Genomic DNA, 20,735 nt, shown 5'->3' on the forward strand with positions numbered 1-20,735 from the left:
TCATGTGCCTGTGAGATAATCATAATTTTGAAGGTTAGCAAAATCTATATATATATATATATATATATATATATATATATATATATATATATATATATATATATATATACTTTAATCTTTGCCATTGCATTTAATGTCAGTTCATTGATTTAGCTTAACTGAACTCAATGACTTTTATCAATGTAATAGTGTTCTAGTGCATCTATGGTTGCCTCTTAAAGAAGTCTTTTTAATCTAATTCTTTCATTAAAATAATACCTGGTGATAATCCTACCATGAAGGTCATTGTTTGGCCACATCTGTTATGGGGATGACAACCCTGTCCCTCTCTCCCAGTTGCGCTCTTGTGTTGTCACCTTGTCAGATCTTTTTTTGGTTTAGATTATAAGTGAACACTCAATATACAGGCATTTTTCACTGTTGTCAAAAAAGCTATAAAGAAAAAAAATTACATGCAGTTACTGCTGGAATGAGGGCATGTAGACAGGAGGTGACAGGCAAGGAAGCTGGGGTAAATTAGCAGCACTCAAATACAACAAAGGATGAAATAATGTTTAAAACAATTATTTTTCTAAATGATAAAGACCTGGCAATTTTTTCAGATACACCAAGTAGAATTTATAAAACCTGGAGCTGCTGTGCATGACAACCAATTAGCTTCTATCTTTAATTTTTAAATCTTAAGTGAATAAGCTGAAAATAGAAGCTGATTGGTTGCCATGCACACCTGCTTCAGATTTTGTTTGCTCCAATTTTGATAAATATCCTCCACAGTGCTTTAGCAAGCGAAATTCCATTTAGTCTGCTTTTTTGTCTACTTTTAAATACTTAGCATGTAACACATTAATAATTGTTAGACCTATTATTCAATGCTTTCAATTGCAGTTCTAAACAAACTAGTGGTAAATGTAAATGTAACTCTTAGCATGACTTGGTCTACTACATCTTCATTTTTCTTTTTGTTTCTCTGTAAACAGCTTGTAACAGCTTTACTCCCCTTCATAGGTTTATCATTTACAGAATTGGTCTTTTAACTTTGTAAATGTTCTCTGGGCCTGAGAATTCTTGCGTGTAGAAACTTTTATTTCTGAGCCAGTGACTTAAAAACAAGGTCTTGATGCATGACTGACTTCTTGCCTGTCATGAAATATTTTACATGGAGTGTTTTTTGTACTCATCATTGGTTGCCTTGGGTGCAGTAGAGATAAGGAACCTTAAATACGAAGGACATATCATAAGACATTTTAGAACAAGCCATATGTAAGGCTGAACTCTGAGATGTATCAATCTAATGCTAACTCTGGAAATGTCCTATTTGGTAGGAGACAACGCACATGTCAAAGATTAGTCTTTAATGGCCACAACAGATTCCAAAGCTATTCAACACTGACACCTTACAGGTCACAGACTATACCAAAGGTAAGTAAATCCAAGAGCTATCAGAACTTTGACATTTAAAGATGTATCTATTTAGATCAAAGATCTCTAAACATTCTAAACAAAAGGCCAGAATACTCTTCTTCAGGCTTCAGAGGTTCCTGACTGTAGGCAGTGTGAAGAGTGATTTAGAAAATTGCATTGTGTCTGTGGTCAGTAAAAGGAGGAATAGTGCACCATCATTGGTATTAGAGGAGGTAAAAGTGGCAATTGTTGGTATCAGTGGGCCATATAGTGCCCCATCCTTGTGGTTACTGGAAAGAATAGTGCCTCATTGTTGGTGTCAGTGGGAGGCATAGTGCCCCAAGGGCTGGATGAAGGCAAGCAAAGGGCCGTATCTGGCCCACAAACTGATTTAGAGTAGTAAACAACCAATGACAATATGAACAAGTATAATAATGCTTTGGAATTTATTAGACCTACCTGCAATAAGTTAACTTCCATGGTTATAGATTGTTGCACCTTTTTACAATATCTTTTGTAAAATATATTGTAACCTTTTTTCTTTGTACCGGACTGCTGAAAGAAACTTCCTTGTCTTTAATTTGTACTTGCATAGATCCATAAAGATGTTTTTTAAGACATTCTTAAATGTTTTTTTATTTATTTTTTGTAAGCAAGGCCGTATGTTCTGATGTTATCAATGTCTAATAATGCATAAAAGATGTTTTTTTTTTAGCCATATGTTATATTGTAATACCTTCAATGTTTGAAGATATGGTACAAATTGTAAATCAAAGCTACAGCTTGTAAACATGTAGCATATGGTCTATAATTTCCATGGTACATTTTATGTTCATTGCGCTAGATGCCTACTTTGTTTCATTTTTTTATAAGCAGCTGTCAAAGTTTTGGAAACAAAGAGACACTAGACACTCTTTGGGCAGTGTTTTTTTCTCAAAATCCCATACCTCAGTTTAGAGATCGGAAACAGAGGGATATTAATGTAATGGGAATAATGCTTCCCAATAGGCCTGTATTTTTTGAACCAAGTACATTTCCTCATAATAACCTCTAAAGATGTCTACCTAGTGTTTATATCTATTGCAGGGCAGGTTTTGTTTCTTTCTTCATAGTGCAGGAAGATACTGTATATGCTCCAAGATTACCTGAAGTAGGTGTATTTTCTTGTCAGTACTACTGACTGTTAAAACATAAAAGATTTGCTTTTGTATTGAGATGTTTGGGCAGCCCATGGAGCTTTTGCATTCTAGCAGACGCATGATTTCTGACAAGGAGACAGGATAATCTTATTGTAACTATGGCAACAAATCCAGATGTGATGCTCAACTTTGAGGGACAAGCTAAAGGCAAGCACAATATGCTGTTGTATTGTGTACTTGGTCTCCCAGGGTGTCACTAGGGACAAAGCATATCATGAGTAACTCCCACTTGTCTGTGAACATTGGCTGCAAATGAAATCAGAACCTACCTGCTTGTGTTTTAATGGCTATCCAAATATCATGTGCTACTAGTTCATTTAAAAGTTTCATTAGAAAATGGTGAATGAACCAGAAATATTATTTAATAGTAGGCACTATACTGTGTTTTTATATACCTATGGTTTGGACAAAAGGAATTCCAATGTGCCCCTAAAAGCTCCTAAGCATACCTGATTTTCTCTATCTCAACACTGAAAACAAACATTTTGTGCAGACACCTTTAGAGTAGAGCAAAGCACCATTTGAAGGTACATGATTTTCCAATACATGCAGTTAATCTATTTGAGAATGGGCTCACTCTGAGTGTTTATATATAATTATATATATAGTGGTCAGAACATAATTTCTGTATAATGGATAGCACAAAAATAAATAATGTTTTACTAATTATTAATTCATCACATTTGAGTCAGAAGTGAATAAGTTTCCTTTTTTTACAAGTGAGAGTTAAAGTGTTACTAAACCCAGGAGCCTGCATTCACTATATCTTGTCTCCCACAGTACACAGAACATGTAAATGCAATTATTTTAGTAAATATAAACTGATAAAAACTTTTTTTTATTTTTTATTTAACCACTTTCAGACCGGACCAATTTGCTGGTCAAAGACCAGACCACTTTTTGCGATCGGCACTGCGTCGCCTTAACTGACAATTGCGCGGTCGTGCGACGTGGCTCCCAAACAAAATTGACGTCCTTTTTTTCCCACAAATAGAGCTTTCTTTTGGTGGTATTTGATCACCCCTGCGGTTTTTATTTTTTGCGCGATAAACAAAAATAGAGCGACAATTTTGAAAAAAACGCATTATTTTTTACTTTTTGTTATAATAAATATCCCCCAAAAATATATATAAAAAACATTTTTTTCCCTCAGTTTAGGCCGATACATATTCTTCTACATATTTTTGGTAAAAAAAACCACAATAAGCGATTATTGATTGCTTTGCGCAAAAGTTATAGCGTTTACAAAATAGGGATAGTTTTATAGCATTTTTATTAATAATTTTTTATTATTTTTTTTTTACTAGTAATGGCGGCGATCAGCGATTTTTATTGTGACTGCGACATTGTGGGGGACCCATCGGACATTTTTGACACATTTTTGGGACCATTGTCATTTATACAGTAATCACTGCTATATAAATGCAGTGATTCCTGTGTAAATGACACTGGCAGTGAAGGGGTTAACCAGTGGGTGGCAGTGTAGGGGTTAAGTGTTCCTAGGGGCGTGTTACTAACTGTGGGGGGGTTGGGCTTTCATTTAGTGAACACTGATCTCTGCTCCAATCACATGGAGCAGAGATCAGCGTCACTAGTTGCTAGGCAGAATGGAGAAATGTTGTTTACAACGGCACTTCTCCATTCGGCCGCTCCGTGAGCCGATCGCGGGGATGCCCGCGGCGATTGAGTCCGCGGGTCCCGCGACCGGACTCACGGGGGTCCCGACCAGCGCGGGAGCGCGCCGCCGGTAGCGCGCTCCCGATGGCAGGGCGGCAAATTTAAAGGTACGCCCATTTGCATGCCCGTGCCATTCTGTCGACGTACATCGTCGTGCGCTGGTCGGCAAGTGGTTAAAGTGTAAATTGACCTTTACAAAAAATCTGTAAGGTGAACTTACACTGGACCCTCTCCCCATCCCCCCCCGGTCTCACTGACCTTGAGTCCCACAATCTCCCGCTGTGACACATCGTATAGCCGCTTTACCGGTCTGGGGATTTGAAATCCCTGCAGCTTTCTCTCCTCTTCTCCCTCACTGACAGGACGGGCTAAGTGGGTTCTGATTAGCCAGTTCATGTGATGGTGCCGACCAATTAGAATGCCTCCTATACGTACCTTTACAAGGTATGTTTAGGAGAATAAGCCATATCCCCAGACCGGTAAAGCAGCTATATGATGTGTTGCAGAGGGAGATCGCGGCATTCAAGGTCAGCGGGACCAGGGGGGTGGGAAGAGGGTCCAGTGTAAGTTCACCTTACAGATTTTCTGTAAAGGTGAACTTACCCTTTAAAGATTTTTTTATTGAACTGCTAAATACATTTTCTCATCAGCAGTATATAGCAGTCTTGTGACTTCTATCAGTGTCTGGCTCCATTGGACCTTTGCAGTCCAAAAATCTGACGGACTTTAGAAATAGAACTTTGGTGCGATTGTACGTGGCCCAGTCTGTTCATTCAGAAAGTCCATCATAACTCCGCCGAAAGTCTGTCGGGAAGACCGTCAGACCTAGTCCGTCGAAAAGTTTGGTCGTGTATACGTGGCATTAGACATCTTGGATGTCCAAAAGCATTTGAACTGAGAGCTACAGCCACTGAGAGATCTGAAAGTTGTGGGGACCATACTGACATGGGATTCGAAGGAATAAGCAACTGAACAATAGGCAAACCAAAAATGGAATTCCCACTACCAAATAAAAAAAAAGAAATGGAATTGATCACAACACCAAAGATCAACCTGGTGCTACAGATCAGGGCAGGTAGATACCACTAAAGGGAAATTGATACTTGAAAAATGACAGGCCTCAAATAGCAATGTGGAAGACAACCAATAATCCACCAGAACAAAAACAGGTGGCATGACAAACTACATGAACAGGAGAAGAAAACTTTAACTAACAGCTAAAAGGGTTAACAAAAGAAATGTTAACTGGGCCAAGTCTCAAAAACAAAACAGACCCCTAAGAGAAAGTTTGACAAACATATACTGCGAAATGAAAAAACAAGCAGACATGTGGAGTCAATACATGGTAGGACATGAAAGCCTTTTCAATAAATATAGCTCTGTAAAGCTGACCTTAGATCGAAATTCGACCAGTGCAGCAGGGACTGGCTGTATTTCACTCCATCTTTGGTTGATCCTGTTCAAGTGCAGTTAATCTACCGATCAATTACTCGTGAACAGGCCTGCTGGAAATCTTTTTTTTTTTTACTTTATCTCTTTATTAATTTTTCTTTCCCAATATATAAACATGACATACCACATTATCATATAAAACCAAAACATCATATGAATTGCATGTAACCCTTTTACACCCTACCATTCCCCACATTCATCTTATTCCCACACTCACTCAAACCCACTCCTTACACTGTTTTTTTTAACTGACAACCCCCCCCCCCCCCCACTCACTCAAACACACTTCTCCCGTTATTTCTCGACCAACAACTCTTCCCCTTTTAAATATACACCCCTTTATTCATTTTCTCATACCACAGCTTCCAAATCCTATCGAATTTTTTAATACCACCCTGTCTTATATAAGCAACCCTTTCCTTAAGGATAACCCTATTCATATTCTGCACCCACTCTCCGCTGGTAGGGGGTATTGAAGACTGCCATTTCTGAGCTATCAATTTCCTAGCTTGGAAGAGGGACCTTATTTTCGCCAGTTTACTATCCTTGGGGTCGCCACCCCCCGCAGTCCACCCCAGTACACACCCCATTGGTTCCATTTCTACTGCTGTCTCAAACACTCGGTTAATTATCGTCACTACCTCTCTCCAATATCGGTATAGCTTGGGGCATCTCCAGAACATGTGTATCATATCTGCCTCTGTCCTTCCGCACCTAGGGCAAGCCGCATCACATCTCCTACCAAACAGAAAGAGCCTCTTGGGGGTGTAGTATGCTCTATACAACAGGAACAAATGAGAAAGCTTTTGAGGGGGGGAGATGGACACCCAGGGTGCCAACTCGAGAATCCTCTCCCACTGATCTTCCGAGATGTTTCCCACATCTGCCTCCCATTTTTTCCTATTCGTTTGCTCCTGCCTTCCTACCTGGGTCTTCCTACACAAATTCACATAGACTTTAGATATTAACCCTTTTCCTGATTTTGCTCGTAATATGTCTTTAATTATTGGCATCTCACACCATTTTATTGCCTCTTCCCCAAACTGTTTTCCCAACGCATGCCTGACCTGTAAATATCTAAAAAAAGTTCCTCGGAATTGCAAACTGATCCCTTAACTCTTGAAACTGTTTCAGATTACCATTCTGGTAAATCTGATGAATTAATTTTATACCACACCTTTCCCCTTCCATTATTTGTCCTATTTTCTGTATCTCATCTAGATTGTTATTATCCCAAAGGGGGGAGTACTCCGTAAATCTCTTATATCCCAAAGTTTTTTTGGTTGCCTCCCACACCTTTATCATCAAACCCAGAGTAGGGATAGCTCGCAGGTGAATCCCTGACTCTAGTGTCGCTACCAATGGTCTGCCTAGACGTTGTTCAAGAGGGGCTTTCTTTTTCCATCCTCCACCCTCTAGGTCCTCTCCCACCAGATGCTGTATCTGGGCCGCTAGAAAATAGTTAAATGGATGTGGGAGTGCAACTCCCCCTCCATCGCTGGGAAGTTGCAACGTTTTTAAGCCAATGCGTGCTTGACCACCTTTCCAGATCAATTCTCTAAATATGGAATCCACCTTATAAAACCATTTTTTGTAGATCTATACTGGAGAGTTGTGTAGAACGTATAAAAGTTGTGGTAGAATTATCATTTTAATTAAGTTACATCAGCCTGCTGCTGATAGAGGTAGTCTCTTCCAGATATTAATTTTCTGTTTGATTTTAAGTAACAAAGGGGCCAGGTTGTCCACTATATACTGTTTGGGATTTTTAGAAATGTATATGCCTAGGTATTTCATTTGTGTCACTATCTGGACATGTGCAGCTTCACAAGGTAGCGGACTATCCAGGGGGTCAATGGGCAATATACAGGATTTCTCCCAATTTATCTTTAATCCCACAAGATGTCCAAAATCTTTGATTCTAAACATTACCTCCCCTATAGAATGCTGCACATCTCCAAGAAGCAGAAGGAGATCATCTGCAAATAGCACTATTTTTTCTTCCTCGTCTCCTCTCTTGAATCCCTTTATCCCCGAATTTAATCTAAGGGACATAGCCAGGGGTTCAATTGCCATGGCAAACAAGAGAGGAGACAGAGGGCACCCCTGTCTCGTTCCTCTCTTCAACTGAATCCCTGCCGAACTACCATTATTTATTCTTATCCTTGCTTCCGGGAACCTATATAGCATTTTCACCCATTTTATAAATACCGGGCCCACCTGAAATTCCCTCAAAACCCTCCACAGATAGCTCCACTCTATAGTATCAAAGGCCTTGGCAGCATCCAAAGATAGGACGGCTCTCTGGCCTGCTGGAAATCTTTAGTTTGATTAGCACTGCAGCCTATGGGCTTCAGCAGTAATCAGTGTATCCTGAGAGTGGAGGAGTTCAGCTGTTACAATACAATAATGCACAGGATTCCCGCATTGACCTTGAATGTGTAGATGGAATCGGTTCAGTTTCTATTATTCAGCCCACAGGTTGCATGGCCAGCTTATAGAGTAGGGACCTCTACTAAGAAGTTAGGGGTAGAAATCTCAGTACTGGTAGAGTTTCCCAGTACTAGGAAGAGGAAGATATATATAAATATATATATATATATATATATATATATATATATATATATATATATAAAAAGAAGAGATCCACTGAAGACCACTGCTTGGTCACAGAAGAGGAACTTTCTTTAAGTAATCAAGTCTCATAAATAAAAAACAGTGTGGTTACATTGATTTAAACAACACTTTCCAGCATAGAGAATATGTTGCCTGGTCAGTTACAGGGAAAGTTCCCAAAATTTTATGTAGGTGACGATTTTGCAGGCTCTAGATGATAAAACGTAGGTGAGATAAATAAAAACAACAACCAATCAAGGGGTCCTCTGATGATGGATAATTATACCTTCCCCTTCCCAGAGCAGACTCAAGTAATTCATGGAGTTCAAGGTCTGAAAGTACACGTGTGGTGCATTGCCCAATTTCCACACTATTGAATTCAGAAGGAGAAACAGAAAAGGCTGGGGCACAGGAAAGGGAATATGTGAAACTGACCTCCCCCACCAGCCTCTCAACAACACCAGAACCTCTAAGCCCTTGTACACACGGTCGGATATTCTGATGGACAATGTCCGATAGGACCGTGTTGTCGGATAATCCGACAGTGTGTGGGCTCCATCAGACTGTTTCCATCGGAGTATCCGACGGACCAAGTTTTCCAACTTGTCTATAAAATTTTCTGACAACATGTTCCAATCGGACTTTGTCCGATCATGTGTAGAGAATTCCGATCGGACAAAGTGCCACGCATGCTCAGATCAAATTCCTAGACCAAAGCTATTGGCTACTAGCCTGAACGTAGTCCCGTCGTAACGAAATAACCTCATCACGTTAAGTACGATCGGAAAATCCGACGAATTTGGTTGTTGAAATGTCTGACCGTGTGTACAAGGGCTTAGAGGGAAAGGATCTGCTATATTAAAGGAGTATAATCAATAGGCCTCTTGGCTTAATACAAGCTCTAAGAATTTAGCACACTGAAACTTATCAGGGAAGGTCTTATAATCATTTCACAGTGGGGATGCCAGAAAAAAGCACTAAAAATCAGTGCCATGGTTTGTGTCCAAAACTATACACTGAAGAGTCAGGGATTTACAAGGTGTGGGAGCTGTAGGAAGTCACAACATCCCTCAAGAGATAAAACTGAGGAATCAAAGATCTCCGGTGTGGGAAATACAAACAAACCTAGAACGATGCACATTGGGGTGCAATAATACCAGAAGTAGCAGCAAAAAAACATTCAAGAGTTTAAAGTGAAAGCTAAAAATGAAAAGCCTGGGTATCCAAACAGCAAGGAAATAAACCACTATGGGCCCATCAAGATTCACAGCCTCCCACTTAAAAAAGTATATGCAGCAATAATGTAAATTTAAAATTATTAGTACATGTCTCACTGGTAATGTAAAATACAAGGATTTGCTTTGAAATGATGTGGCCAAACACCTGTTCTTTACATCATTGTAAACGAGACCTAAAGCAGCACGGGGCTGACATACCTTTACAATCTCATGGTTCATGCCTCTGCATGCAAGTCTTTTGATTCTCCCCCATTCTTTTGGCCCTGGGACAAGTGCCCTATTTGTCCCTTTTATTAAAATTGTCTTATAAATTAAGTTATTAGTGATAAAACCACTCACTGGGAAAATGTTTTATACAAAGACAAACCTCCACATTTATCTACACTAGCATGTGCCCATATGCATTGACACTATAGTACAAAAACAGGAAAGTGGCTGCAGCAGAAGAAACATCACTAATTTACACATCTGTGAATCAAGACATACTTGTAGCAGACACTAAAGAGTATGTTTTCTATATATTACTCATGTTCACTGTGCTGATATATTCGTTTTTAAATATCCTAAAACTATATTGATTTGAATGCCTTATATGCAGACTTTGTGTTTATGGGTTGCCAGAAGGTAAGTCTAACTTAAAAATAAACATGCATCTGTCTGCCTTTGGCAACAATGGCCCAAATAATAGATTTCCAGGATACTGTTCAGTATCAAAGCAACAGCTCTATTGTAGCTGTAACACTATAATGAGCTGTAAATGTAGCTTCTGCCCATTCCTTTGTTCACAAAGATACAGCCATATTGTGCTGATTGCTATTAAATTAAAGCAGAAACGGGAGGGGGACACAAATGGGACAGCCCGTCTCAGCAGCAGGGATACTAGCTACCTTTTCTCTAGCATTTTTAGAAGTCAGAAAGTCATTGCAAACATCTGACCCTGGATAACCTCAATGTCCAAATTCCTTTTAAGGGCTCAATTAAATACAATTGAATTTCACTTTTAGCCTTGCTGAATGACAGGATTTTACTTTGATTGTCGTTTGCTTGGTGGTTGTAGAAAGACAAAACAATCACTTTTGTTCACAGAAGTTAACATATGTTAGTTAAGGATTTGTCACATAGCCTTTTTTCTTTGCTGTAGGTGCATTGGCTTTCAAAAGCTGATGACGCCTGCTCAGAACTACTGCACTTAAAAAATGTAAATTTCTGATATATTTTAGCTATAAAGAGTGGCATTCCTTTTAAAATGTTGTTGCATGTTCTCTTATATAGTACAAGTGTATGCTTCACAAGTCCATTCTAAAATGTAAGGATCTATTTATTTTTCTTAAAATAATTTTTAATATGACTATGGTTAGTCAACTTAAATGCATTTTGTGTTTTTATAGCCTGAGTTTAGTCAATTAAAAAACAAAATAGCACAGTGGACGTTACTTATTATCAGTTTGATGTGCCCCTTGTGCTGCTGTCTTCTGGTTTAGTTGAAATCTTCTTCCTTCGATTCCCACCCCCACCACAATAATCTTCTGGTGTAGCAGGGGTTAATAGAGCTGGTTTGGCTGTGACAGGCACTCATCAGTAATATGTGTGATAGTGAATGGCAGTCTCAGCCTGGATCCCTGCCAGGCCATGCCCCAAATGCGTTTCACTCCGCCCACCAGAGCTTACTCATGGGGAAAAGAGTGCCTAACTATGCCTGTCCTTTAAGCTCACCTCTTGCATTCATAGAGGCTGTTCTGGTGTTTTCTGGAAAGAGAGGTGGAGAGGGGAGGTGGAGCCACCTGGGGTATTCTGAGGAGCCATGACCATTACCCAATCTGGATTGGCAGGGGGCAGGCCTCCTAAAGTACCCAGAGTCAGCCCAGCTGGGGAGGAGTTGATCGGGTGAAAGATGGAGATGGAGTGTTAGGCTTGTGGGGCCTTTGAGGGAGCAATTTGGGGGAAGTGACCTCGGTCCTGGGCTCGGATGGGGGCGGGACCTCACTCAACCCACAGAGGTGTCCTGACCAGGATGCACAGAAGGAGCAAGAGATGACAGCGGGAGAATACTGCCGGGCAAGTATTCAGGAGTTTTACAGAGGCAGCCAGGAGGGCTGGGGAGTGTTCACACAGTTGGGAGGACTGGCAGGCACACCTTAAAAGACTGAGATGCAGCAGTCTGGAGGATTGTGGTGGCACGGGCAGTGGAACAATGAAGCTGTAGCCAGGAGGGTTGGCAGTGTCTGAAGAGGTGGTATTGGAAGCAGTAGCCACAGGGACAGCTAACACGCAGTCTCAGCTTGCAAGGGGCATCTGCTTTAGGCTTGGCTACAAAAGGTTAACCAGCACAAGGAATCTAAGTGTAGTAAAAACTGAATAAAAATCAGATGCACTTACAAACGGGCAGTTGCAGAGGCTGTGGGTATAACGAGACAGTATACCTTACAGGCTGCTTGGTCTATCCATCTGACTCAATGGTGAATTGCCTGACCAGGCTATGGAGTGAGCCACACTGCATTCCTACTAGAAGCTGCTGACAGAAGCCGGTTCTGGTGTTGACACTTATGATGCCTCTGGGATGTCGTCTTCTGATGATGTGTACCTGTAACAGAAAGTGTTTCTGGGGAGAAACACTCGCCTAACTGAAAAAGGTTGAAAGGTCCAGCTCCTTCTTGTATTGATTGTGTTTCATTTATAGAAGTGATAGTACAGCTTCTATGAATGGAGGAATCTGCACTGATACTTGGGGATCACTCAATAAAAAATACGTTTCAGTTTTCCTTTCTAAAGCTGATCATTGACGTGTTTCATCCAACCACCACAGCATTCCCTTTTCTGTATTCTCTGTGTGGAGATAAAGGTACCTACAACCCTTCAAAGTTTGATATACGTTTGATAATTTTGGGAGGATCAGAAAACATTCTGGTATCTGTGGACACCTTTAAAGTTCACCAGACACCCTAAATGACAGACTCCTTTCATACCTACTCATGATCTATATGGTGAACTGGAATTTTAATCTGATTTGACTATTGTTCTCTTAAAGAAAAAGTCTAAAGCTGATAAACACAGCATTCTGCAATATTTACAGCCTTTGACTGAAATATTCTTTTCATTGGTCACGTCTGTGTAGTGGACCCTATAGACTTCTATGGATCCTTTTCCCCAGTATCTCCTTAATAGGCAGCCCTACTGTATTGTACAGGAATGACCATCAGCAGAAAATTTTCATCTGTGAGCTATAAACATTGTGGAAGGCCATGACTGTCAGATTCAGACAAGTATGCAACAAGTATGAGGGGCTGGGACACTTTTTAACAAGGATGTTAAGCAGGCGGTGTATTTAATAGAAAAGTGCACTTGTTCCTTAAAATTAGTGATGCTAGGCCTGCTATATCGATAGGCACTCATGCGATGAGTAAGACAGTCTGAACAAACATCACTAGTGGTAATTGAGTGTTGTATGCAATGCAGTACAACTGAGGTTTTCAAGCATGTTGGAAAATCACTTGACTACAGTGTCTTTCAGTCAACCAAACTTGTGCGATTTTTTGGTGGAAAGCAGTCGTTTTAAGATTAGGTTATCGGTCATCTGTTAGATGCAAACTTAAGTCAACTGATCCAGCTACTTTTGGAAATCTCATGTTTATAATGGCATATGAAATACAAGTTAGGCTCTATCCAAAGATGAGTGCCATTAGCAGTGTCTGCCTGCACTGCTCGTGGTTTCTCTCCTCTCCTCTGCAGTTGCATAAACCTGCAAGCTCTGTAGAACCAACCTTGCAGGTTTATGGAACATTTTACAATGCATCAAGAATGTGTTAACCTGGGAGAGGTCAGATTGCACCTGTATGTCTCACTGCCTTCTACAGCCTGTGGGAAATCTCAGGGTGCCTAAACTTAGCATTGTTTTTACAAACTGAGGAACAGATTTATGCTTCCTCTACTACAATTGTATAGTCAAGAGTCAAGGGACATCCTCTGATGAAAGTGTAGGACCATCCTTGTACGTGATTAAAAGTGCACATTGTTAGTGAAAACGTTCCAAAAATTTTCAAAACCCTGGAAAATACATACTATCAATAGAGTAATCATACTATTAAAAAAAAATGAAATATATATTTACAGCATGTGCACTAAAATTTAACATTGCTCAAGTCAGGGAGATGAGCCATGGTGCATTGAATAAATGATTATTCTGATGGGCAGGCCTCATCTCATCCGCTATTACTTATGAGAAATCTGTCCTTGGAATCTCACCCTAGGTCTCTTTTCTTTATTAAGTTTACTTAACCATTATTTATAATAAAACATAGCAAGGTAGTTGCTGATTATTTCTCACTCAACCATAGAATGCACAAATCATTGATAGGCATTATGTGAGGCCAATTCAATTAAAGGTAGAATCCTATATCCCTGTTTACATTAAAAAGAAGAACCTAGATAAGGGGCATGTCCCTGTGTAATTTGTTTCTAATCTAACAAGCAGTGCAGTCAGGGATGTAAGTTCGAAGCCTGACCTTTTCAGCTTGCTGTATCCAGTTTCAAATTCATTAGAGGAAATGGAAGTAGGAGAAACATGTCGGGAGTAGGGACAGCTTTTTTTTTATACACCTGATTCAGTAGGTGGCTTCATTCATTTATCGGTATACACTCAAGAGCTTGTGTTTATGTATATGAAAATAAAGAGCATTAACCCTCTATTGCATCACCTGTCTGCACTCATATGTGTGTCTGCACTCATATGTTAACCGCAACGTCCCTGATTAAACATCATTGTTTTTTCAATTCATTAAAGCCATTCTTGGTTTTTCTTAGTGTGCAGGCTGTCTTATTTTATTCCCAGACAAGCTGAGCTGTATTTGTCATTAACACCACACTTAGCACTGCCTCTTCTCTTTTATGAAAAGAGGTCAGTACGTCTGCTATTTCACATAACCGTGCACCTTTAACCTGCATGGAGCCCCTTGTGAATTTCCAGGAGTACTCGATTAAGCTTTCAATATGTAATTACTGCCAAACAAGTTAATTGCATTTAGAAGCGTCCAAAATTCTCTTGTTCAGTTTACTCTCATTGATCAGTCTACATTATCCAGCTACTGTTTGGCCTAAATGCAAACAGTTGTTAATGAAAGCCTAATGCTGGATTCATTGGAAAATCAAGTAAATGACTTACTTGCAATGAATATCTGAACTCCTTCTGACTTTGAAGTAGGCTTTCTCCTGCCAGTTACAATGGCTTTTTAGAAATGAAGTGATCCCACCTGTATTTTGGTCAAACTTTCAAGGCCGTGTACCCTAGCTTTTTATCATTATTTCTTTTTTTGTGGGCCATTGTAGATGAACCCTTTAGATGGATGCTGGAATACATTAACCCACTGTCAAAGGAGAACAGACTGCTGTTTTTCTGTACTTATAGGAATATCTCACAGCTACCATGCATAGTTTGCTTTGTGCTGTGTACAGTGGCATGGGAACATGGAGAGAAAAAACCCAAGAAACAAGGGGTTTACTTTGTGACCTTTCCAGCCACTGCCTATTTCCCACTGCTGTCCCTACCCACAGTATGTCTATTAATTTTATAACTCCTATTCTGTAGTTTATACTTGCATAAACCCACATAGACACTTGTAGTACTTATCCTTGGCTGTATATGTAAATGTTTGTGTTGGCTTGTACCATGTGGCAACTCAAATGACTACTGCTGTATCTGCTACTGAGAAGTTATAGTATGTCCTTAGAACTTGATATATTGTGAGGCACTGGCTGGTAGGGTCGTGGGCAATGTATATATATTACCTACATTTCTCACCTACATATGGTTAGGAGCTCCTGAGTTTGTGCCTGCTATGGAGAAAAAAATGTTGTGCTTTCTCAGGTCTTGGAAAGATTTGGTCTGGGTCCTGGAGCTGGTAAGATAAAGCCTCCCTCCCTAGGTCCACATATTACTTGTTAGCCATGCCTCATTAATTAGCTTAATTTGTACATAGGCTTGTAGGTAGCATCCTCACATACAGTTAACTGCGATATGACAGTCTTGCTGGCTGAGAGGAGAAGTGGGACTACAATTGTATCGTACTTACTTTCCCATGCAGAAATGTCATATTATATTCAGACTGTGTTTGTGTTTTCCTGCTGTTTTGTGAAATCATGTTGAGGCTGTAACTGTTCTCTGATCTTGTCTCCAGCAGCCCTTTTGGAGAAGCCTCATGTTCTGATTGTTACCAAGTTCTCTTGAGATTTTGACCACCGTTTTCTGTTAGTTTACATATAACATATGGCCCAGCCACCATTTTGAGAGACATGCATGTGGAATGAGGGAACGGTGCACTGCTTGTGAGGGAAAGCTAGGCCTTACTCAGGGAGAGTGTTCCAGCCTGCAGGGACAGAACAGGGATCCTCAGGAGTCCTGCCCATCAGCATTGCTGCTGTGTTTGTGATGTAAGATTATCTGAGACAGTGTATCTTCCTGTTAAATCATCTCTGCTACATCTGTGGTACCTGCTTATGTACACCAGCCTGTGACAAGTAATCAAAATGTGCCTTGTATACCACTGATGTGCCTGAAGAGAGAAATAATTTTATAGATAAATTTTCACCATGTCAGAGATTGGTGCACTGTTGTCACATCCCTGATATATAGGAAAAAAGGAACCCCCTTGCTTGGGACTTTAAAGGCAACAACACAACTAATACAGAGTAAAAAGCATTTATTAATACATATAAGATGCGTTTCTGGTTCAAGCCCTTTTTCAGGGAATTGGATAGGAGAATATGTGGTCATAAATTTTTCAAAAGGTAAGCAGAAGTTCATTTGAAAGAGTATACTGTACTATGCAAACAAAAGAAGGCGGTGAGACACTGCAGAAGATGGTATCACTGGAAGGCTTCTGAAACTGCCCCATGGAATCAACAGGTATCTTGTGGAAGCCCTCTATGGACTGGTTGATCACATATCAGGGTGGTATGCGGAGTGCAGCGAAGGGTTTGTAAAACAGTATTCAATTGGATGATTGTTGAGTGATGCCATTCAAGCCTCAATATAGCCTCTCTTGGTCCGTTTATAGCACACTGAGGGTCGCTTGAAAAAAAACCTCTCCCTGTAGATGATGCAGCTCATCCGCATCCAGCTTCCATCTCTCCTGGCAGTGCTGTGTGAACTTGTCTCCAGCAGCAATTTTGGAGAAGCCTCATGTTCTGACTTGTACCAAGTTCTCTCGAGATTTTGTCCACCATTTTCTGTTAGCTTCCATATAAAAGAGGGCCCAGCCACCATTTTGAGAGATGTGTGTGGAATGATTGAGGGAAAAGTGCACTGCTTGTGAGGGAAAGCTAGGCCTTACTCAGGGAGAGTGTTCCAGCCTACAGAGACAGACCAAGGATCCTCAGAAGTCTTGCCTATTAGCACTTCTGCTGTGCTTGTGATAGAAGATCACCTGAGACAGTGTATCTTCCTGTTAAATCATCTCTGCTGCATCTGTGGAACCTGTTTATGGACACCAGCCTATGGCAAGTAATCAAAATCTGCCTTATATACCACTGATGTGCCTGAAGGGAGGAAAAATAACTACAGTGCCAGTTTATGGAGATGCATTCTGTATCTTTGGTGAATATACTATGAATGCATTATATGTTAACAACAGAACTGTTTACTCCACTTTTGTAAATATAATTTTCCACTCCTGTTTATCCGGCAATTAAAGTTACTTAATTTACAGTACCTCACAGTGTGTTTCCCTCTATAATACAGCCACTCTAATTCCCCCTCTTACAGGCCTTTTTATATACTGTATACGCTGACCAGTGCTAAGGACTCTATCACTCTCTCTGCTTTGCTGGTGGATGAAAAGACTGTGGCGCTTACTTGCATTGGGTGGCTCTGCCCCAAAATAGTGTGGTAATAGGAAATTATGTAAGTGGGTGTCAGGTCTCCTTATAGACAATGCCTTCCTGTGGTGATGCAATGGGTGAAGTTAGTTCCCATATACATGCAAGGAACCTAGAGAGATGAGGCATGGGAGCCAAACATTCCTCAGCTATGTGCATATAGCCAGCTACTGCCAAGGGCTCTTAACAGGCCTGAAGCACCAAGTGAGGTAGTTTAACACCTAGAAGAACTAACTGTAGTCTCCTTGACTGTGGTTAAGGTCTTATGTGGACTGTGAGCAGGATGCAAAAGGCCTTTAGGCCAACCTAAGTGTTCTCTGACATGAGTGCTAGTACACCTGGCAGTAAAATCTGGGAGTGTGCCTGACTGGGTAGAGCTATGGAATGGGACAGAGCGAGAGTGAGCAGTATACTACAGAAAAGCACCTTGATTGACTTCTGTTTGACAGAAGTAAAATGCTGTGGTTCTAGTATACAGGGAGGTTGGTCCCAACAATCTGTGCCGAAGAGTTATATCAGAATGTCAAAGTGATGTTAAATGTTAATGCCATCTCTGAAGAGTATCAGCAAAGTGTGGAACAATTACTTCTTGTGTGGTCATTCCTTTCTACATGAATATAAAGGCTTATGACTGGAGATCTCGTGGGTGGGCCTATGGCCAGGAGTTGGGCACAACATGGCAAAGGCTTCTATCTACCAGCAGTGAAACCTATTGCAGAAGATGCAGGGAGGAGACTTGTTTTATGCTATGTACTTGCTTAACACAGCCCTTGTGCATCAAATAGATTTGTTTATTGTATTGCTGAATAAAAGTGCAGGACAAACTTGTTTGAACTAATTCTGGGTATCCCTGTCTTATACATGGTTTACCTCTGCCATCTCCAGCTGAGTCTGTCCTTTTTACAATTTCAATACACCAAAACTAGACATTTATACTAGAAAAAAAAAGGATAAAGAAAAGTCAATAGGAGATCATTAAATGTTAAATACAAAACTCCCACCACAAAACATACTTTGACCTAATGTTAGTCATTGATCCTGCACAAAACATATGAAAGTAATATTAAGCTTTTCCACTTAAGAAAAAAAAAAATACAAATAAGCATCACATGTGATAATATATTTCTTTTGGTTATATGGTCTAAAGCAGAACTTCATCTTTTCTTAATATCTGCTGTAAATAAAAAAAAAAAAGATTACTCATGTGAGGCGATTGCTCTTTTAGGATCGCTGCTTTTCTTTACTATTTACAATTTAATTCATGTTGGATAATATAGCTTTCTCTATACTTCCGTTGCTGGGTAGGGATGAACCGAACACCCCCCGGTTCAATTCGCACCAGAACCTTTGAACGGACTGAAAATTCATACGAACTTTAGAACCCCCTTAAAGTCTATGGGACTCGAACGTTCAAAATCAAAAGTGCTAATTTTAAAGGCTAATATGCAAGTTATTGTCCTCAAAAGGGTTTTCGGACCCGGGTCCTGCCCCAGGGGACAGGTATCAATGCAAAACATTTTTTTTTAAAGCGCCCGTTTTTTCGGGAGCACTGATTTTTATGAAGCCTAAAGTGAAAAGGAAAGTGAAATATTCCTTTAAATATCGTGACTGGGGGGTGTCTATAGTATGCCTGTGAAGTGGCACGTGTTTCCCGTGTTTAGAACAGTCCCTGCACAAAACGACATTACTAACGGAAAAAAAGTAATTTAAAACTGCTTGTGGTTTTAATGTAATGTCTGGTCTAGGCAATATGGATGAAAATCAGTGAGAAAAATGGCATGGGTACCCCCCCCCTGCCAATTACCTGCCCCTTTGGGTCTTGTATGGATATTAAGGGGAACCCCGTACCCAAAATAAAAAATAATCTGTTCGTAATTTTGAACTGGTACATTTTTAAAGTGTAGCTCCAGTCAAAAAATCTATTTTTAAGCTTTTTGGAAAACATAGGGAAGGGTTATTACCCTTGTATAATTTTTTTTGCCGTCTGTCTTTTTTCATCTCACTTCCTGTTGTCTCCTTCCGTTTGCAAGTAGGAGATGTTTGTAAGTTGGATGTTTGAAAGTAGGGGCCTGCCCTATATGCTCTGCAGAAATTTGGGCCTAAAGTGTTGGTGTTGCCACAACAATGTAAGCCCTCTAAGTGACTCTTGGTGGGCGCTGGAATGCCCTGCTGTGAACTATTATATCAAGAATTGTAATTACATGCCATTGTTAAACAGTGGTAGAAAAATTGGGCCTTTGGTGGTAGTGGTGCTGGTGCCACAACACTGTAAGTCCTCACAGTTACTCTTGGTGGGCGCTGGAATGGGCCTTGCTGTGAAATATTATATCAAGAATTGTAATTACATGCACCTAAACAGGGGCTGAAAAATTGGGCCTTAGGCACTGGTGCCAGAAAACTGCAACACCTCACAGAAACTCTAGTTGGAGAGCAGGAATGAGCCCTGCTGCAAAGTATTGCAACAAAAATTTTAATTACATAGTTACATAGTTAGTCAGGTTGAAAAAAGACACAAGTCCATCCAGTTCAACCTTAAAAACAAATAAATAAAATAAAAAATAATTGTAGAATCCAAACACCCAATTTTATGCCCACAATTGATCCAGAGAAAGGCAAAAAAAAAAACCCAGCAGAGCATGCTCCAATTTGCTACAGAAGGGGAAAAAAATTCCTTCCTGATCCCCCATGAGGCGATCGGATTTTCCCCGGATCAACTTTACCTATGTTAGTACCTAGTTATATTATGTACCATCAGGAAAGTATCCAGGCCTTTCTTAAAGCAATCTACTGAGCTGGCCAGAACCACCTCTGGCGGGAGTCTATTCCACATTTTCACAGCTCTAACTGTGAAGAAACCTTTACGTACTTGAAGATGAAATCTCTTTTCCTCTAGACGTAAAGAGTGCCCCCGTGTCCTCTGGGTTGACCGTACAGAGAACAACTCAACACCAAGTTCACTATATGGACCCCTAATATATTTGAACATGTTGATCATATCCCCCCTTATTCTCCTCTTCTCAAGAGTGAATAAATTTAGTTCCTCTAATCTCTCCTCATAGCTGAGCTCCTCCATGCCTCTTATCAGTTTGGTTGCCCTTCTCTGCACTTTCTCCAGTTCCCCGATATCCTTTTTGAGAACTGGTGCCCAAAACTGAACTGCATACCCTGTTTCCCCGAAAATAAGACCTAGTGTGATTGTCGGTGATGGCTGCAATATAAGCCCTACCCCCCAAATAAGCTCTACCCTGTTTCCCCGAAAATAAGCCCTACACTGAAAATAAGACCT

At 40.3% G+C, this 20,735-nt stretch overlaps 1 protein-coding gene across 2 annotated transcripts in view; it reads left to right on the forward strand.

Moving 5' to 3' along the window:
* Positions 1-1,099: 1,099 nt before the first annotated feature.
* The window catches only part of LOC143962744 (uncharacterized), a 435,927-nt gene continuing 416,291 nt past the window's right edge, over positions 1,100-20,735 (forward strand). The window contains exon 1 of one of the 2 annotated variants that reach the window (XM_077472147.1): positions 1,100-1,419. In XM_077472147.1, coding sequence (XP_077328273.1) covers positions 1,279-1,419 — 141 coding nt within the window. In that variant the 5' untranslated portion in view covers positions 1,100-1,278. The remainder of the gene's footprint in view (positions 1,420-20,735) is intronic. The other variant, XM_077472146.1, reaches the window with a different exon arrangement.

This window comes from Lithobates pipiens, unplaced genomic scaffold (genome assembly GCF_037356315.1).
Source record: "Lithobates pipiens isolate NorthernLeopardFrog02 unplaced genomic scaffold, aLitPip1_a1.2 Scaffold_8, whole genome shotgun sequence".
In the NCBI taxonomy this organism is placed as follows: domain Eukaryota; kingdom Metazoa; phylum Chordata; class Amphibia; order Anura; family Ranidae; genus Lithobates; species Lithobates pipiens.